The sequence below is a fragment of the Chelonoidis abingdonii genome, chromosome 24 (genome assembly GCF_003597395.2).
Source record: "Chelonoidis abingdonii isolate Lonesome George chromosome 24, CheloAbing_2.0, whole genome shotgun sequence".
NCBI classification, from domain to species: Eukaryota; Metazoa; Chordata; order Testudines; family Testudinidae; genus Chelonoidis; species Chelonoidis abingdonii.
In genome coordinates, this window is record NC_133792.1 from 13,449,450 (window position 1) to 13,469,967 (window position 20,518).

Genomic DNA, 20,518 nt, shown 5'->3' on the forward strand with positions numbered 1-20,518 from the left:
CATCTTCAGGAACTCTGGTCTGTTTCAAAAGCTGCAGGAAGGGCTTTCTTCCCAGACCAGAAAATAACCGTTGGGGATGTTCAAATGCTTATAGTTATCCTTGGGGACCCAGCCTACCCCTCAATGCCATGGCTCATGAAGCCATATACAGGCATCCTGGACAGTAGTCAGGAGCTGTTCAACTGGTAGAATGTGGATTTGGATGTTTAAAAGCGCGCTGGCACAGTTTACTGACTCAGATAGACCTCAGCGAAACCAATATTCCCATTGTTATTACTGCTTGCTGTGTGCTCCACAATATCTGTGAGAGTAAGGGGGAGACCTTTATGGTGGGGTGGGAGATTGAGGCAAATCGCTTGGCCGCTGATTATGCGCAGCCAGACACCAGGGCAGTTAGAAGCGCACAGCAGGGTGTGCTGCGCATCAGAGAAGCTTTGAAAACCAGTTTCATCACTGGCCAGGCTACAGTGTGAAAGTTCTGTTTTTCTAGATGAAAACCCATTCCCGTGGTTCACTCTACTTCTCTGTAGGCCAACTGCCCTCTCCTCCCTGCTTTGATCTCCACTTGCAGAGGCAATAAAGTCGTTTCAAATTCATGGATTCTTTATTAATTCTTCACACAAATGGGGGGGATAACTGCCAAGGTAGCCTGGGAGGGGTGGCGGAGAAGGGAAGGACAAGGCCACGCTGCACTTCAAAACTTATTGAATGCCAGCTTTCTGTTTCTTGGGCAGTCTTCTGGGGGTGGTTGGGTGGCATTGGGTCCTCACAGCATTGGGTGAGGAGACTATGGAACTTGGGGAAGAAGTCAGTTGGTTACCCGGGGCTGCAGCGGTGGTCTGTGTTCCTGCTGCCTTTTCTGCACCTCAGCCATATGCTGGAGAAGATCAGTTTGATCTTCCAGTAGCCTAAACATTGCTTCCTGCTTTCTCTCATCACGCTGACACCACTGATCATCTTGATCCTGCCATCTCTCCCCTTGCCTCCGCCACCTGTCCTCACATTCATTTTGTGCTTTTCTGCACTCTGACAGTGTCTGTCTCCAGGCATTCTGCTGGGCTCTTTCAGTGCGGAAGGACTGCATGAGCTCAGAGAACATTTTGTCGCGAGTGCATTTTTTTTCGCCTTCTAATCTTCGCTAGCCTCTGGGACGGAGATGATACGGGGAGCACTGAAACATTTGCAGCTGTGGGAGAAAAAAGGGAGAGGAGTATTTAAAGACACATTTTAGAGAACAAGGGGTAGACTCTTTCACGGTGAACCAAGCTGTTAACATTACCTAGCACGTGTGCTTTCTTTACAAGGTCGGATTTTGTCTCTTATATTGAGGGCCTGCTGGTTTAGTGTGAGATCACCCATGAAGGGCTGTCGGGCAACAGAATTTGGCTTGCAGGCAGACAGGGTAAGCCACAGTCTTTTGCCTGCTTTAACCTTCATAACATGGGGATGGTTTCAAACAGCAGTGCCCTCATTTTCTGTACCAAGCACCTGTTTAGTTGGCCATTTAAAAGGAGGGGCTGCGGTTTTCAGGTTAATGTGCAGCACAAACCCAACTAAAACCTCTGACCCACACCCAATTCTCTGGGATGATTGCTTCACCCCCTCCCTCTCCCCCCACTGCGTGGCTAACAGCGGGGATGATTTGTGTTCAGCCACAGGCAAACAGGCCTGCAGGAACAGCCACCTCTGAATGTCCCCTTAATAAAATTCCCTTATTTCACCTAGGTGACTCTGGGAGTACATCCAGGAGAGTTTCACTGAGATGTCCCTGGAGGATTTCCACTACCCCAAATTCAACCCAGCAGGATCAATTTCAGCGCTAATCCTCTTGTCGGTGAGGAGTACAGAAATCAAATTTGAGCCCCTGAAGTCGACAAAAATGGCTTTGTTGTGTGGACGGGTGCAGGGTTAAATTGATCTAACACTGCTAAATTTGACCTAAACTTGTAGTGTAGACCAAGATTAAGTACTGTGTCTGCCTCTGCTGTATCACATTATCATTCAGCAGTTAAGCTGAGATCCTATTTGTTCTCTACTTGGAATTTGTTTTACTTTTCATACACTGCTGTCACAGTTACACCTTTACCCCAATATAACGCTGTCCTTAGGAACCAAAAAAATCTTACTGTGTTATAGGTGAAACCACGTTATATCAAACTTGCTTTGATCCACTGGAGCACGCAGCCCCCTCCCCCCCGCCGAGCGCTGCTTTACCATGTTATATTGGGTTGTGTTGTATTGGAGTAGAGGTGTAGTTCAGTTTTCTGTTCCAAGTTCATTAGGTCCAGGCTCTCTCTCTAGATTTCAGCAGGTAAGGCATCTCTTTCTTTTTTGCTTCTCTGTGTACTCCTTGGTAAGGAGCCTAATGCTCCGTCTATTTTATGCATGGAACTCCCATGGTCTCAGTGCAGTTCAAAGCACAAAGCTGCTGCAGGAATGGGACAAAGGATAATACAGTAACATGAAACATGACAATTCCTCTGCTCTACCTGTCTTAATATCCTGATAGAAGTATACCAGATGCTGCAGAGAAAAGTAAACTTGGTCATTATGCAACACAGGGGAGAGGAAGGTACTTTAAAAATGTGCAGCAGAGTTTTGAAGCAATGTAAACATTCAGCATGGCATTAACCTTCTTCCTCTGGTTGGTATTATCTCCATTTTACAGATAATTTAATTACCCTGTGCCTCAGTTTCTTTATTAGTCCAAAGTCACTTGTGCCAGAACCAGAGCTAGAACTCAGAAGTCCTCACTCCTAATGTACATCTTTCACCATACTCTGAAAGATTCCTTTAGTGTCTTTTGATCTGAGTGTGTGATTTTGTAGGCTGGTTAGTGCTGCACACTCATCACCTTTTTTTTTTTTTTTTTTTAATGAAGGCTAGTGCAGAGATCTGTGCTCTCGAGGCCTCAACGCCTGGGACCATGGCAAGCTTTGAGTCAACCTGCCACAGAAAGACCTTTATTCCTAATTTACCAAAGTTGAAACTATACAATGCAATCCCAGGAGGGGGAGGCTAAATACTAGATACCAAATGGGTCATCTGCCTCAGGGATGTTTTTTCCAGGAGCCACAGTGGCATCGCTCTCTGAGGGAGTTATCCCTTCAGCGCCGAGACTCCTCCCTGCGTGAGTGAGGTGATGTAGATTCTAACCTCGGGCGCTCTGGGGACAAGTCTGCTCTGCGTCAGTTCCCAGCTCTTCAGCGTTAGACCAAGGGCTGGTTTTCGCAGCTCGAGCCCCACCAGCAGAGCTCTGTGCCGGGAGGGGAGCAGCAGGTGTCCGGAAGCGGAAGGAGCGTGAGGGGTCAAAGGTCCTTGTGTCCCGGTCATGCGCGGCGGTGAGCCCTGGGCGGGGTCGAGATGCCGTCGGAGCGGTATCGCTGGGAGACCCTGGAGGCGCTGAAGGGCTCCAGCAAGGGGCAGCTGAGCTACTCGCGGGACTGGCTGCTGCGGGGTGAGGTGAGTGCGGAGCGGGGGAGCGCTGCGGGGACCCCCACACAGACATATGGGGGGGGGCTACACCCGCTCCCGGCCAGCCCTGCTTGGGGACCCCCCCACAAATACATGGCGGGGGGGGCTGCACCCGCTCCCGGCCAGCCCTGCTTGGGGACCCCCCCACAAATACATGGCGGGGGGGGCTGCACCCGCTCCCGGCCAGCCCTGCTTGGGGACCCCCCCACAAATACACGGGGGGGCTGCACCCGCTCCCGGCCAGCCCTGCCTGGGGACCCCCCCCACAAATACATGGCGGGGGGGGCTACACCCGCTCCCGGCCAGCCCTGCTCGGGTACCCCCCCCACAAATACATGGGGGGGGCTACACCCGCTCCCGGCCAGCCCTGCTCGGGTACCACCCCCCCCCCACACAAATACACGGGGGGGGCTGCACCCGCTCCCGGCCAGCCCTGCTTGGGGACCCCCCCCCGCGACTTATACCCTCTCTCAAAGAGGTGGATTAACTGCAGTAACAGGATAATGCCTTCTGTCACTGTAGTCTCTCTACACTGTAGCGGTGCAGCTGCAGCATTTCTAGTGTAGACCTACACTTAGCTGGCTTCTTGTAGGCATAATATCGAAGATGTGGATCCTATGGAGAGATTTAAGTGAGGAGAGGGTAAGTGACTGTGTGGGCCAGCTCAAGAAGGGCATTCCATGCAGAGGGGGCAGCAAGGAAATAAGCACGGAGAAGTTTGTAGGAGAAGAGGACAAATGGGGTATCGAGGCTGGCACAATAATATGATGTAACATTGGTATCTGCACAATGAAGCCTTGTGAATGAGACCTGCTCAGAGCTTTTTCAAGATCTGCTTTTTTTCCTTAAAGTTAAACTGTTGTGTTTTGTGCATTACTTTGATATTTTACATGCTCATAGAAGAAATTCTTTTTCTCTCCAGGATATTTTGGAAGGATGCAAGTCCCCTCCCAAGTTGTCATCCTACTCTGGCTGGGTGCTGGATCGAGTGATCTCCCAGTCTCTACAGGAAACACCTCTCTCCCGAAGTCCAACACCCAGTGAATCAATTTCCTATACAGATGACCAGCTGCCCTCCCTTGCAAAGACCACTTCTGTCGGCCAGCTGGGCTCCTCACCACTTTCATCTGCAGCACCCAGTGAAACAAAGGTAGCTAGTTAACTAATAACCCATATATAAGCAGCTAGGGAAGAGCATCGTGGTCTGTAGCCTTAATCTGCCTGATCAAGGATGATCCAATAGTCTACTAGTACTATAGTGTTAATTTGTTCTGGCAGTGAATGTATTCAGCTTCTTGGATAGGTTGACTGGGAAATAGTGAGTAGGAATGGTGAATGACATCTCTCTTCAATAACGTCTCCTACTGGGCCAGATGCAGACTCCATTTGGCAGTGTAAAAACATTAGCTGGACTATAAGAGCTCTCCAGGCTGTCACTGTGAGACGTAGTAATATGGAGGAAGGATGACTATGGGGTAAATCTAGGCTTTTCATGAAAATTAATAGGTACTTATTGTGCTTTCTCCTGCTTGGTCTCCAAAGTCCTTCCAAGTTGCTTACAGCTGTTAGGCCCCTGTTACAAGGTAGAGTGGAGAGGAAATAGGACAATTCTCAGCTAGGTTTTGAAGACAATATGTAGAATGGGGTGGCAAAAAGAGACCGTGCATATTGGCTTTTCTTATAGAACAAAAGTCTTAATTTCTTAACAGTTAAATTGAGTTAAGAGATTTTTGCAGCTGCTGGTAGAATTATGAAAGAACTTGCTAAGGAAGCCATCTTGAGCAATGCCACATGGATCTGAGTGTCTGGTGAAGTTCTACCATGATTTAAAAACTGCTTAGTGTTAGAAAGCAACATGAGTGTAAGTGATGATTTCTCTAGGTACAAGAAGGCTATAAGTGGGGTTTCCCAGGGCCTGTTTAATAGCTAAATATTTATAACTCAAGAAAAGGTGATAGATTTGCAGACCTTTAACCAACATAGCAACATAATCTACATCTTTTTAGAGCATTTCAGACTTGATATTCAGGCATCTAAAATATCAGCTGCCACTTAAAACAGATATCTGCAAAGTAATTCACATCCGGGGAATGAATTTGAGTTTTGCATGCATTTGGCGAGGTGCTAGCTAATTTAGAGACTTAGGGGTGGGGGGAAGACATAGGGAAGATCTTGTTATGGACAGTTCACTGTTGTTTTGTACTTAATGGATAGCAGCCATTATTTGCTAAAAGCGTGATAGTTGGCATTTTAATACCAATATGTGTGTGTATAAATCACTAACATGGTTTTGCCTTGAGTATTGCATTCAGTTTTGGTCTCCTTGCCCCAAAAATAATGCTGAATTTCTCAAGTTCTGCAATGAAGAGGGCAAGAGGTTTTGGAGAGATTGTGTAAGGCAAGATTAAATTTGTGCTATTTAGTTTCGTTGATGAAAGTTATAGAATAATGAATAGTTTGAAGATCCATCATCACTTTCCTTTATCTAAAGCTAAAATACAAGAGACACAGGAAACTTAATGACCTGGATACAATTCCCTGTTCCACCACAGACTTCCTATGCAACCTTGAGCAAGTCACTTAATCTCTCTGTGCCTCAGTTCCCCATCTGCAAAATGGGAATAATATTTCCCTGCCTCACAGGGTGTTGTGAGGATAAATACATTAAAGATAGTCACGCCCTCAAGTACTGTGGAGATGGGAGCTGTATAAGAACCGTAGATAGGCACTAGTCTGCTTTGACTCCTTTATCTCTTCTGGTGCGTGCTATTTTCTAAAGAAAGATTGTCAGTGTACCTAGTTTCCTGCATAACTTGGTGACCTAATCTGTCACTACTTGGGTTGTTCTGCTGTCCATACAGGGCAATGAAGATCTTAGTCTGCTGGAGACAGACCATGAAGTCCATCTTATGGTTCTACCATCTAAAGTTACAGAAGTGGAAGGCTGCATATGGATGTACGAGGAGGTCCATAGGTTGAAAGGAAAGGTAACAAGGCATGTTGAATCACTGGGGTACTATGTAGTCAAATGTGACGATGTTCCACCAAAACTAGTGGGACAAGCAGATAACCATAAACATATTTTAATTTAGGGGTTATCTTGGCCTAGTTTGTGCTGCTTCACTTGCATTATCTTGTATGCAGATCCCAGTGATTACTGTAGCGCAGTTCCTATCTCTGTCAAAGTCTCTGGTGGGGCTGTTTATGTGAAATCCCTTCATTAGAAGTCAGCAGGGGCTGTGTTCAAAATGCATAGTGTATGTGAATGGCTCTTCCTCTCTCCTTGCAATCTGCAGGAGGGGCTCAGGCAGCGGCAGGAGCAACAAGAGCAGGTGGTGAGGGCGGTTTCTGACATGGCGAGTGAGCAGCTGAAACGCTTTGATGAGCTGAAGGAATTAAAACAGCACCAGGAATACCAGGACCTGCAGGAAGTGATGGAGAAGAGGTAAGGGTAGTTCTATCATGTGACCTCTTAGCAGGGCCGGTGCAACCATTTAGGCCAACTAGGCGGTTGCCTGGGGCGCCAAAAAGTGGTGCCCCCAAAAAATTTTTTAAATGGTTGCAGCCGCTGCAGCTGGAGGGGCTGAGCTGCTGGAGGCAGCAGCTGCCTGCCGCCGGCAGCCCAAGATGTCCCCCGGGTCAGGGCGCCGCCGGTCAGTGTGCCCCTGAGGTCAGCGAGCCGCAGCCCGGCAGCCCAGGGCGCCCCCTCCCGCCCTGGTCAGTGAGCCACCGCCGCGACCCGGCAGCCAAGGTGTCGTTCCCCCCGCCCCCCCCAGTCAGTGAGCTGCTGCCACCCCCCCGCCTGGGGTCAGGGAACCGCGAGACCCGCGTACCGGGCGGCAAAATGTCCCAGCGCCTAGTGCGCCAGAAACCCTAGCACCGGTCCTGCCTCTTAGAAATGCAACAACTAACTTGTGTTGTTGGAGACTGACTAAATTGAGAGGTCTGATTCTTGGATCTGTAACCCTATTAAAATAGAGCTACTTTCTGTTGAGGTTTGTGAATGAATTGGTACCCAATAGATGTTTTTGTATGTCTTCTTGAATATCATACATCAAGAGGCTATCGTTTGTGATCGTACGCTCAAACAAATGTGCACATGGCTTTTACAAGTAAAGAAAACTTAATGTAATGTTATGGTTTAGAATTTAAGTGCATCGAAGTCACTTGCTGCCTTACATATGGGTATTAAAGTATAAAGTTGACTCACTGTCTATTGATACAAGTATTCTCTATTGGAGGCTGAGCTGGTAGCGCTACCTATTATTAAGGCTGCCCAATACTGAACATTCTAAGATGCTATTTTCAATTGCTTTAACTTTGTGAAGCTTTAGCTGTTTAGCATGAAGTTTTCCATACCAGGGGTCTGTCTTGTGCTTAAGATTTCAATCCACCCTGAATGGAACCCAAAATTCCTGAATCTCACTGTTTCTCTTCCATCAGCAAATATCTGTGAAATGTGCTGGCAGAATGTCTCATCCCCCTCCAGTGCTGGTTCAAATAAGAATAGTAGATGGTTATTCGCTGTCAGTTACTGTAAGATCAAGTGGCAGAGGTCATTGCAGTGGATCTGAAGGTTCCAGCCCTGCTGATGAGCCACATGTTTTTTCAGTTAACTGTTTTTTAAAACCTAGGAAATCTCTCTCATGCTCACACACAAGATTAAGGTTGCAAAGTAAAGCACTCAAAAGTTAGAAAATGCCTTAATTTGGACCCCTTGTGGATATGCGTTATGATAGTCTTTAATTACAGATTCACCTACTATTTTTTTCCATAGGACCCTATACAAACTAAATAGGAACTTTGAGGTGTTAAGAGACATCTGTGTAACAGTACACAGTAGTTCAAGACAGGAAGTGAAGACGATTGTATCTAATTGATACTTCAAGAATGGAGAGCGTGATTCACCTTTTGGAATTTTGTCGGGACTCTGGGGTTGATACTTCCGTGACTTATGCTTGAAAATCTCATATGCAGCATCTTTGCATTTACTGTCCTACTGATATTTATCTTTCAAGGTGGTTTTCAGGTGGTTCCATCTTTCAGTAAGTGGATGAAGAGAGTGCATCTGATGGAGTTCTCCTTTAAACCAGTTTTAAAATAGCTTCTCTCGTGTCTCCATAGACTGTACTTCATCTGGAACATGTCTTGGGGAAGAGGGTGGGGAATCCTTCAAAGCCCTTCGAAGAACAGAACGGTCCTTCATTTTCTTCTGCTTGTATTTCAGCTCCAGGGAGGCCCAGGGTCAGCAGGAGAAGTTGAAAGAGGAACATCGACACAGAGCAAAGGTCTGAGCTTAGGAAGGGTAATGCTATTACAAGGAAGGGTGGTTGGCCTGTGTTTGGAAGCTAGGACTTGCACAAATTTAACTGCTTTAGTGATGCCTAGCATAACACGTATGTAGAGTAAAAATGTACTTTGCAGTGCTGCCCCACGTACTTGCTACACCCCCATGGGAATGCAGATATTCCAGTGAAACGTTCATCATTAAGGACATTCCGCTATATTGCAGGAATAGAAGCAGTTATATTTCACTCATGTCTGAATCATAGTTGAAATGAAAGGTAGTTTGCTACTGACCTCAGATGGACCAGGGCTTTAGCCCTTCATATATAACTATTCAAGACAGTGTTCATAGCCACTGAGGCATTGTAACCCAACTTGTCAGGATGTTGTGCACCCTTCACTTTTGTTCTGTGGTAGTAAACCTTTCAGTTCAATGTATAAACAGAGAAGTGTACTATTCTCGTGTGTCCTGATCAGATTTTTTTTTTAAAAATTCTTTTTAAAAATCAATAGATTTAAAATTGAAATTACTACTATTTTATGGCTTGAATTTACGATAATCCATTTAAACCATTTAAAGTAAAATAAATAATAGAAATGTAGGAATGTGGTGGGGGGGAGAGCTCAGTGGCTTGAGCATTGGCCTGCTAAACCCAGGTTGTGGCTCAATCCTTGAGGGGGCCACTTAGGGATCTGGGGCAAAAATCAGTACTTGGTCCTGCTAGTGAAGGCAGGGGGCTGGACTTGATGACCTTTCGAGGTCCCTTCCAGTTCTAGGAGATGGGTATATCTCCAATTATAAAATAAAAAGACTGGAAGGGACCTCGATAAATCATCTTGCAATGAGGAAAGACCAAGTATACCTAAGACTATCCCTGACAGGTGTTTATCCAACCTGTTCTGAAAAACCTCCAGTGATGAGGATTCTGCAGCCTCCCTTGGAAGCCTATTCCAGTACTTAAACTATCCTTATACTTAAAAAATAATAATAATAATAAAAAAATCCTAATATATAATCTACATCTTCCTTGCTAGAGATTAAGCCCATTACTACTTGTCCCACCTTCAGTGGAGGTGAACAATTGTTCACTATCCTCTTTATAACCATCCTTAACTTAACTCAGCCTTCTTTTCTCAAGACTAAATATGACCAAGTTTTTTTTAACCTTTTCTCGCAGGTCAGATTTTGTAAACCTTTTTTGCATTTTTTTTTACTCTCCTTTGGACTCTCTTCAGTTTTTCCAAATATTTCTTAACGTGTGGTTCTCAGAACTGGACACAGCGCTCCAGCTGACGCCTCACCAGTGCAGAGTACAGCAGGACAATTACCTCTTGTGTCTTATGTATGAGGCTTCTGTTAATACACCCCAGAATTATATTAGCCTTTTTCACAACTGCATCACATTGTTAACTCATATTCAATTTGTGATCCACTGTAACTTCCAGATCCTCTTCTGCAGTACCACTGCCTAGCTAATTATTACCCATTTTGTAGTTGTACAGTTGATTTTTTCCTTCCTAAGTGAAATACTATGCACTTGTCCTTACTCAGTTTCATATTCTTGATTTCAGACCAGTGCTCCAAAGCAGCCTCAGAGCTGGTGGGGAATTTTTCAATAAAACTTTTTGTTGGAAATGTTGATTTGTCAGAACTGAAACTTTTTTCAGGAAAGTTCAGTGAAACTTTCATTGGGAAGACTTTTGAGGTGCAGGTAGGAGAGAGGCATAGGGAAAGTCTGTCTGACTGACTTGTTAGCCCAGTGGTTAGGGATTCAGATTCCAGTCCCTGTCTCCCCCACATTGCAGATGAGTGGTCTAACCACTAGGTTACTGAATCAGTTTCAGTCTCTCTCTCTGGCCAATGAATATTTTATACAAAGTGGAACAGCTCCAACAGGAGAGGTTGAGAGAGACCCACTCCACAATAGCAAAGAGCCTGGTGGTTAGGTAACTCACCTGGGATGAGGGAGACCTAACCACTGAGCTATTAGCTATTCTGTGGTGGGTCTCTCCAATTTTCTACAAAAAAAAATCTGAAAGGTCTCTATTTCATCCTGACGTGCAAGGGAAAAACTTTTTACATCTCTCCCACCTCCCCCCCAGCCTTCAGGATAGGAAAACCATTTCCTACCCAGCTGCAGTACTGATAACTTTACCTGCAGTTTGATTTGTGAAACTCAGGGCTGATGATCAGGAAGATGACTGTGCTTTTGCTTTTTGTGTGTGCTTCTGTTCGCTTTGTTGCCAAACAGTGTGAGATACCAGCTGCAACTGTCGTGTCCCAACCTGTATTGCTCTGCAGCAGTCAATGTATATTATGGGCAGGCAGGATTTGTCCGTCCTTTTGGATGTTGCTAAAACCTTTCTTTCTAGTTAGGGAGTATATTTGGACTGAATTCTTCAAACTCTCCTTGAGACTGTTGTTGCCTCCAGAAACGTTGAGTCCTATGGTAACAGCACTAGTATGCTGTAATTTGGCTCATGCCGTTAAAGGTTCTGTAGAATTTTGCAGTGGGGATTGAAACCAGGGCCAGCAAGAGGAGTAGGGTGACTGGAATGTAGTTTTTAACCAGATTTTCCTGAGCATCTTTGCTTGTGGGTAGCATGCAGGAACTGTGTAGGTAGTGTTGTGAGAAAAGCTTTATCTAGGTAGCTTAGCTTTACCCTGTCACTCCCTCCTTTCTCCAGATTTTAAACCTGAAACTTCGTGAAGCAGAACAGCAGCGTCAGCGTCAGGAGGAGTTGGAGCGTCTGCGCAAGGAAGAAGGCCAGGAAAGGTTGCGTCGCCTCTATTCCATCCAGGAAGAGGTGCTGCAGCTTAACCAACAGATTGACCCCAACTACAGACATAAAGACTTGCCAAGGATAGATCTCTCAGGGTTCAGTAACCGTGGCAACCAGATCTGCGGGCTTGTGTCAGGGCTCATTCGCACCACTAGTGAGGTAATGAGCTTCTAGGTTTCCTTTGAAGTTAGCTTGTCATTCCTTGAAAGGAGACACTAAGTCAGCTAGTTGAGAGGCACTTTGAGATGTTGTTGCCATAGAAGAGCTTGTAGATGCAGTTCTTGAAAGAAAGAGAATCTTTTTTTCAACTCACTTTAGATGCTCCCTTGAAAAAGGCGTATTTAAATTTATGGGGATTTTTACTGGAGAAGCGATACTTGATGTGAAATATACTGTAAAATGTTAATGTTAGATATCTCTTTCCTGAGACCATGCTAGAACCGTAATGGGTGGTCAAACAATTGTTTGAGATTAAATGATGCACAGTGTTTAGTACGTTCCAGCATTCACAGGCTTTCCTATAGCATCTAGGTTTTCTCACAAAACTACTCTTCTCTATATGAAAGGTGGGAGACAGAGTAAACCAATGACACACTTCTAAAATTTGACATGGGCTGGGCTAGTTCTCAATTCCAGTCTGTCATAAATGTCTTGTAACTTCAGCTTTAGCTGGCATTTGAAATAGCCCTCTTCCCAGTGGGGTTAAAGGGAAATGGATATTCAGACTATATGGACTTGCTTCTCTAGCATGATCCCTTTTTGTTGTGCTACCCAACCCTGTTAATGGAACTAATGTATTGAGAGTCTTGTCTGGCCCGATCACTAGATTCTGTGTCTGTGTTGGGTTTGCAAAGGTGGTTATTTTTCCTTAGTTATAATAAGTAAGATGGTGTTAAACTAATGCCACTTATTTTGCTGCTTCGCAGTGGATCCCTTTCTGTTTCTAGAGCTTGACTGTAGCAGTGTAAGTAGAAGTCTTCAGTAATTGGTGTACAAAGTATAGGAGGCAGAAATTCTTCCTTGTCTCTTGTGTACCAGGAAGTGACTAAAGGCAGCGAACTTGCTTCTCTTGACTGGTGTTGTGAATTAATCACTGGTTCTGGAGGAGGCAGTCTGGGTTTTCCAGTAGAATGGTGCTGCCATTGCACATTGGGGATAGTAAACAGCATATGTGTTAGATTCACAGTTTCTACACAAAGTATCTAGGTGCTATTCTGGGAGCAGCCTGCCTCAGTTGGGCTTTTGGTAGGGGGAACTTTAATTTGCCTTTTTCTTGTTTCCTGGTAGAGAGGTTTCCCTACTCAGGTAGATGTAGCCAACACTGAGCGAGCACTGCAGGAAATGCGAGGGTTAATATCTAGCATGCAACAAGAAATTGCCACAGCTTTGGAAGAGAAAAGGAAGCGGGATGAAGAAGAGGAGAGAGAGAGGCAGAAGGAGTTACAGAAACAAGAGCAGATGAAGACCCAGACTCCAGTCCCTGCACAACATCCACGGGGAAAAGAGCAGAAGGAAGGTAGGTCCAGCACCAGTGAGACCTACCTTACTTTACTGAACTGCACTGGGCTGCCAGGCTAAACACTGGTTCAGAAATGCACAGGCTGGGGGAGCATCACCATGGATAAGCTTCAGGTCAAGCAGAGCTCTTGTGGGTATGGGATTGCTGGCAGAAAGCTTCATTGACACTGATGTTTCATAAACTGGTTATGTAAACTGAAGCAAAACCAGTCATTTTTGGACAATACACATCATGCTGGGACAGGAGGGACACAAACTGTTAATAGAGTAGGGGAGAACCTTGTGGGACAATGTGTGCTGGGTTACATGCATGGATTATTAAAGGGAGCCATTTCTAATGCCTCACTCTTGCTACCACATGCATCCAGAAAGGCCTCTAGAGTTGCTTACTGTTTGTCTGTAATTGAAGTTCAAAAAATCCAGGCACAGGAGCTATCAGTCTTCAAAGGGTGGACTTTTGTACAATTTGCAAAGCCTTAGTCAGGTATAATTGATTTTCTAAATTTGGTTGTGAAGAACAATAGCTGCTCAGAACGTCTGAGTCTTAGCAATTTTTGTAGGCCATTAGAATTTCTGATGTCTTCGTTGTGGTAATAGTTATTTTCATGTGATTGCTTTTCTTATCTAGTATTAGGACTTCAGGTTAAGGCAGAGGAGAGCACAATGCAGTGGTACCAGCAATTGCAGGATGCCTCTGACCAGTGTGTTGCTTCCTTTAGTGGACTGACTGACTGCAAAGACAATCAGGTATGGCTACTTTACAAATCCAAATGATCAATATTGTTAGGAAAACCCTCTCTCTCCTTCCCTCTGCTGTTTTCTACCGGTCTTCTGTCTAATACTTATCTTGAGTGGGATGTAAAGCAGCCTTCAGAATAGTCCTGAAAACTTACCAGTCCACATGCAAAACCTACTCATCCACCTTTTAACAAGATTATGATGAAAGAATAAATGCTTTATTCACCTGTCAAAAATAATCCCTTTCTTTAAGAGGGCGAGTAAAAAATTTTGAAAGTCTGCCATAAAGCAGATTTTTGGCCTGTGTATATTGTGATCTGGCTTAAACCCAAAAAAGCAAATAACTTGGAGTTGGGGCTGCCAGTAAGTCCTTAAACAGTAGTTAATGCCACAAAAGACTTTGAAAACCATTCCTTTAAACAACCCTGTTCCTGCATCTCTTCTCTCATTCCTGGTGAGAAAATAGTTGGTCTTTTTTAAACTTGTGCCTCTCACATCACATATGTAAGTTGTAAATTTCCACAGCAAGCAATATTCCCTAATGGATTATAACAACTTCAGGTGTGGTAGGAGTACTGACAAATTACATTGATTCAATGAAGGTTTTAGGTTTCAATGAAGCTGAAACCTTGAGACAGTAAAATGTTAAGCAGCAGCTACTGTGCTTTCACAGGAATTTATTTTTATTAACACTTCTCAGTTATAGTACTTTTTTTTAAATACTGCAGGAAAAGTTCTGGCTGCCTTAAGGCCTGAGCACCTGTCCAATTTCCAATTAAAAAATAGTGTAATGGAGCAAAACCTAGACACTAGACTTGATCCAGTCCTCCCAATGCATCACATACACTTGTTTTCTATCTTGGAAAATCAGATATTTCATGCTCAGGCTTTTCAAGATGCACAGCAATGACTGTGGCAGACTGATATGTGATCAAGTCCTAATTACATTCTTCCTTTCATCTTCAAGGAGACTCCATAAGGCATTAAAACTTTTTTGTGTAGGAGACTGGCATGTTGCTGTCTCAAAAGGAGTTCTTCGTTTATTAGTCTGAAGCTGTTCAATGTTCATCCTCTGTTATGTGTTCCTGGGGTAGAGCTTGATCAGCATTTTGGGCCCCACTCCTGTAAGGACCTGAATGCCTCCTTTGTGTGTAAGGATTCTTAACTCTTATTAAAATCAGTGGGAGTTATCGCTGAGTGGATTCTTGTAGGATTGGGCCACTCATGAGAAGCGTCTTCCCTGTGATGATCTGCCTCTTTGGGCTTGATCAGGTTTCTTGTCTGAAGTGATTTTTACAATCTTCTACAGGTGAAGCATATCAGAATGGATCTCCAGAAAGCAGCCAGCATCCCTGTGAGCCAGATTTCTTCCATAGCAGGTCAGGAAAATGCTGAGAACAATCCCAGCTAAGATGCTGTTAACCTCTAAATATCTGAGGGGAACACTGAGCTTGCCCTGTATCTCTGCTATTGCTATTACATTGGAGAGCTAACGTGCAAGGAGTCCCGATCTTTGCTATCTGAACTTTACCTTGCAGTTGGGAGGGTATTTTCCACCATTGGGAGGGATCTTATTGATTTTTATCACAATTCAGTTCTAGTGCCCAGATTTAGAAATATCAGTGAATGGGGGCCTGAGAACTCTTACCTGCTCCCTTCAGAATCTGGTCCTAGCTTTACTGAGGCTGATGTGGTTTGGTTGAAACTTGCTAGTTGGCAACTTCCTAATATTCTGTCTCTCCATGCTCTATTGATGATATATTCACAGGCTCTCAGCTAAGAGAGATATTTGACAAAATCAATAACCTTCTCTCTGGAAAGTCTGTTCAGTCTGGAGGACGAACTGTGTCAGTGACTCAACATCCACAGGGTCTGGATTTTGTTTATTACAAACTGGCGGAGAAATTTGTGGTGAGGACACATTGTCTTATTGGGGTGGTGAGGGTAGCCCAAGATTCTGGAGCTTTTCTGGGATGCTGACCTGTCTCTTTAACTATAGAAAACAAAACTCTTAGGAACTTATCAACTGCCAGGCTATGCTCGCACTGATTAGAAAAAAGGGGGATATATTTTTTGGCCCAGGGAAAAGAGGAGCCTTTCTTCTTTAGGCACTTGCTCATATCTTATGGAAGGAGGCAAGGCCCCTTTGGCTCCTCAACTTACTCCCGACACATCCTTTCTTTTTAACAGAGGTGTGTGCAGTACGAGTGGAATGCAAGGTGATATTTAGCATATCATATAACACAAACCTATGCATGTGCTCAAAATACACTATTGAAAACCTTTAAACGTGGCAAAATTTGAAACAATTCACTGGGGCACTGAAACACACATCCGCAATCTAGGGACTGTGCCCTTGCCAAGTTTCCAACACTTCCTTTTGAGGGGCTATAGCTGTTCAAATTAAGCTGCTTTTTTTTTTTTTTTTTTTTTTTTTTTAATATATAGGGAGTGTTTTTTCTGCTCTCTATTCTCAAACTGCATTTGCTGAAGATTTAAATATATCAATAACCCTTGCTTTTGTGCTGATCACAAATGTGCAGAATTCTAGCTCAAAGGGTGAAACTTGGTTAAATTATAAGCATCTAAAAATGGTTCTTTAGAATGAAAATACTTGTGTAACCTTAACTACAGGCTTTTGTAAATACCGCCTCTAATCACTTACTCGTTTTCTTTATCCGGAGAAGAAGGGTTTATGGGCCTCTGTCTCTCTCTGGCAAGGACATGTGGATTGTATTGTCCTCCCATATTGGTAGCTGCATCTCCATGGAATGTATAGAAGCATTAGGAGCCTTCAGTAAAGGATACATGTAAACTTAAAAAATTAAATGAAAATGTTGTCTTTGTTGAGCATTAACTTGAAATGTTTTCAGAAACAAGGAGAGGAGGAAGTGGCTTCTCACCACGAGGCAGCTTTCCCAATTGCTGTGGTGGCTTCAGGAATCTGGGAATTACACCCCAGGGTGGGAGACTTCATTTTAGCTCACCTGCACAAAAAGTGCCCCTACTCTGTACCATTTTATCCTGCGTTCAAGGAGGGGACTCCCATAGAAGAGTATCAGAGGTAACTTCTCCATATAAACAGGCTTCTTTGGAGCTCTGTAAGGGCTGAGATTAGTGGCTGGTGGAAAAATTGAAGAAATAACATGTTTTCTTACATTAACCCTCATTTGCCCTCACTCCCTTCCTCAAAGAATAATTTACTGATCTAGTTTTGAGGTGTCCAGTACAGAATCCAAAGATAGATTAATAGAACCTTATTGCTTTATACTTATGTTTGCCATTACTTGAAAATCTGAGATCAGGCATGTCTAGAAGCAGTGTCACTGGTTTGTCTGCTGTTTAAGTGGATGCTATGGCCACTAAAATACCTCCACTCCCCCAAAATAGTGTTTCAACCAGGGCTGTCAAACAATTTTAAAAAAATGAATCATGATTAATCATGAGATTAAAAAAAATCATGATTAATCACAGTCTTAATCGCACTGCTAATAGAATCCCATTTATTTAAATATTTTTGGATGTTTTCTACATTTTTAAAACATTGATTTCAATTTCAACATAGAATACAAAGCATATAGTGATCACTTTATATTTTTTATTACAAATATTTGCACTATAAATTAGAAACAAAAGAAATAGTATTTTTTAGGGTTGTCAGTTGCAGTTAACTCACATGATTAACTCAAAAAATTAATTACGATTAATCAGTTTAATCGTACTGTTAAACAATAGAATACCAATAGAAATGTATTAAATATTGTGGATGTTTTTTCTACATTTTCATATCTATTGTATTCTGTGTTGTAATTGAAATCAAAGGGTATATTATTTTTTATTATAAATGTTTGCACTGTAAACATAAACAAAAGAAATAGTATTTTTCAGTTCACCTCATACAAGTACTGTAGTGCAGTTTCTTTGTTGTGAAAGTGCAGTTTCTAAATGTAGATTTTTTTTTTATTTTTTTATTTTTTTGGTTACATAACTGCACTCAAAAACAAAACAATGTATAACTTCAGAGCCCACAAGTCCACTCAGTCCTGCTTCTTGTTCAGTCAAGTGCTAAGACAAACAAGTTTGTTTACATTTATGGGAGATAATGCTGCCTGCTTCTGACTTACAATGTCTGTGAAAGTGATAAGCATTTGCATGGTACTGTTGTAACCAGCTTTGCAGGGTATTTATGTGCCAGATATGCTAAACATTCCTATGCCCCTTCACGCTGTTCAAACTTTCAGTTGTCACTGCTGTATCTTATAGCACCTTACTTATGAGCGGACCTAAGGGCAGACTTTTAGCATAGTTGCTTATCCAACTTTTTATTTATTTTGCTGGTGAAGGGATATATGTTTTTCAATTAATCTGGTTTGATGTATTAATATTAGAATGTCTTTCTTCTAACACACAGGATACTTGGTTATCAAGTTAAGGATTCCAAGATAGAGCAGCAGGATAATTTTCTTAAACGGATGTCTGGAATGATCCGTCTTTATGCTGCTATCATTCAACTACGGTGGCCTTATGGAAACAAACAAGTGGTATGTAAATAGCTCTTTAAAAACGTTATATTACAACACTAGCTCTTGGGATAGGAACAACGTGGACTAAACTGATTTAAAATTGGTTTAAACTCTGTCTGAATCAGTTTTAAACCACATCATTGTGAATAGAGATAAGTGATGTTTAAAGGGACTGTCAACCTGATTTTTTTTTAAATTGACTAATTTAAAACAGTTCCAACTTTTGATGAATTATCTTTTACATAGTATGTCTTGGAATTGTTCTTAAAAATTCCTTTAAAAGTACAAAGTAATAGTTTGTCTGCATGTTTATAATGGTCTCTTGATCAGAAAATGTTCTGAAAATGCACAAAGTACTGTCCCAAAATAACTGTCCCTTGGAGAGCAAGTGGAACTGGAGAAAAATCTAGTAATGTTTTTGGTGACAATATTTTGCAAGATTATCAATCATGCAGTGAGTAGCTTTCTTGTTCCTTTAGAGTCACCCTCATGGGCTGGGCCATGGATGGCGCTGGCTGGCTCAAATGTTGAACATGGAGCCTCTCTCTGATGTGACAGCTACGCTTCTCTTTGATTTCTTAGAGGTAAGTGATGTGAACTGGCATGAGCCTCACTAGCAAAATAAATAAATTGGATGAGCAACTAGGCTAAAAGTCTGGCCCTAGGTCGTCTCATCAATAATGTGCTATCAGACACAGTGGTGACATTACTATATAAGATTAGCATGTTCAGATGCTGCTGTCTGAAGCCATGACTGTTTTTTATAAATGGCCCAAGTGTCACCCCTCCTCTACCCCTCCGTACACTCTTGAAAGGAGGCTTATGTGTATTATCAGAGACCCTTGCTAGATGCAGTCCTTAATTCCCTCAGTGATACAATTTCAGTTTTGTCTGTTTAAAAAGCTGGACTCCCACAGTGCAGTGTTTGGCTTTTTATTACACTTGGTCCCTCAGCAGCTGAGGCAGTTCACATAAAGCTCATCAATATTTTTAATTCCTTATTTTTATTCTTCATATACTTGGCAAGCCCAAACTAATTAGTCCTGGAACTGGCTGGTACAATACAATGCAGAACGTTTTATGCCATATGGCCATCCTAACTAAATTGCTTCACAGAACAGGTGGGCTTTTACAGCAAAAAAAGGAGAGAGCTTGGTGTGCATTATTTGAGAGACTGGTCCTAGGATATGAAGCTACGTAAATAAAGCACCAAACTGGTAATGGGTGAAGACCAGGTTGAGGCCAGTAAAGAAGCATGGCTGGAGCACAGACAGCAAGAGAAGGAGTTCTGTAGATAAGGGCAGAAGTCTGTAGAGCCTTGAAAGCGGAGCAGAGAACTTCATGCAGAAAAAGGTGGAAGCTACCATAAAGATCCAAGACAGTGACAGCGGGCAAAAAACTGTGGTCTTGATAGTTCCATTTTGAATGGGCTCCATAGGGAGAGCTGAAAAGCTGCTATAATAGTCAAAGTGGGACATGACTAGTGAATGGATTGGCAAAATGGGTAAGGAAGAGAATTATTTGGGGAGATGTTAACAGGAAGTAGATCTCAAAGGTGACATCATGGACTGTACATGGGTGAATGAAGAGAAACAAGGTAGTATTGATGATGATGATGGGGTGGGAAAGAGAATGTGCTGAGCTTCCTTAACCTGAAATGTATGGCATTAAAATACAGGAATATTAACGAATATAATAGAGAACAAAACTCTGCAAATTGGGGTAAATGCTTGCAGAAATTGTCACTGGTGATGGGCACTTCATTCCCTGACACTGTAGAAACTGAGATGTTTCTTTTTGGGTTCTAATGGATTTGGACACTTCTCTTGTTCTGTGGCAATCCAGATGAATTTCTGGAGTGTGATTCAAGATGCAGATGGCCAGCATTGTTCACACTATACTGCCTAAGTTCTTGAGGAGTTTGTATCATACAAATTTGTAAAGAATCCTTGCTCAATTACAAGGGCCAGTTCTGAAATCTGATCTCTGTTACCCTTATGGTTTTGTGTACCAGGTGTGTGGCAATGCGCTTATGAAACACTACCAGGTCCAGTTCTGGAAGATGCTGCTACTTATCAGAGAAGACTATTTTCACAGGTATGACACACACACACACACACACACACACACACACACACACACACACACACACACACACACACACACACACACACACACACACACACACACACACA

The 20,518-nt window shown here is 43.1% G+C and overlaps 1 protein-coding gene and 1 long non-coding RNA gene across 2 annotated transcripts in view; one reads left to right on the plus strand and one right to left on the minus strand.

The window, feature by feature from the left end:
- Positions 1-582: 582 nt before the first annotated feature.
- LOC142045895 (uncharacterized) lies at positions 583-3,150 on the minus strand. Its single transcript, XR_012654801.1, has 2 exons — positions 2,215-3,150; positions 583-1,186 (listed from the first exon to the last, which is right to left on the minus strand). It is a non-coding gene; the product is annotated as an uncharacterized LOC142045895 (long non-coding RNA).
- A 192-nt stretch (positions 3,151-3,342) lies between these two features.
- The window catches only part of GLE1 (GLE1 RNA export mediator), a 24,518-nt gene continuing 7,342 nt past the window's right edge, over positions 3,343-20,518 (plus strand). The window contains exons 1-14 of the mRNA XM_032797652.2: positions 3,343-3,462; positions 4,397-4,624; positions 6,336-6,461; positions 6,771-6,919; positions 8,702-8,762; positions 11,449-11,703; positions 12,832-13,060; positions 13,691-13,809; positions 15,110-15,179; positions 15,569-15,711; positions 16,674-16,864; positions 18,212-18,341; positions 18,803-18,907; positions 20,338-20,478. Coding sequence (XP_032653543.2) covers positions 3,364-3,462; positions 4,397-4,624; positions 6,336-6,461; positions 6,771-6,919; positions 8,702-8,762; positions 11,449-11,703; positions 12,832-13,060; positions 13,691-13,809; positions 15,110-15,179; positions 15,569-15,711; positions 16,674-16,864; positions 18,212-18,341; positions 18,803-18,907; positions 20,338-20,478 — 2,046 coding nt within the window. The 5' untranslated portion in view covers positions 3,343-3,363. The remainder of the gene's footprint in view (positions 3,463-4,396; positions 4,625-6,335; positions 6,462-6,770; positions 6,920-8,701; positions 8,763-11,448; positions 11,704-12,831; positions 13,061-13,690; positions 13,810-15,109; positions 15,180-15,568; positions 15,712-16,673; positions 16,865-18,211; positions 18,342-18,802; positions 18,908-20,337; positions 20,479-20,518) is intronic.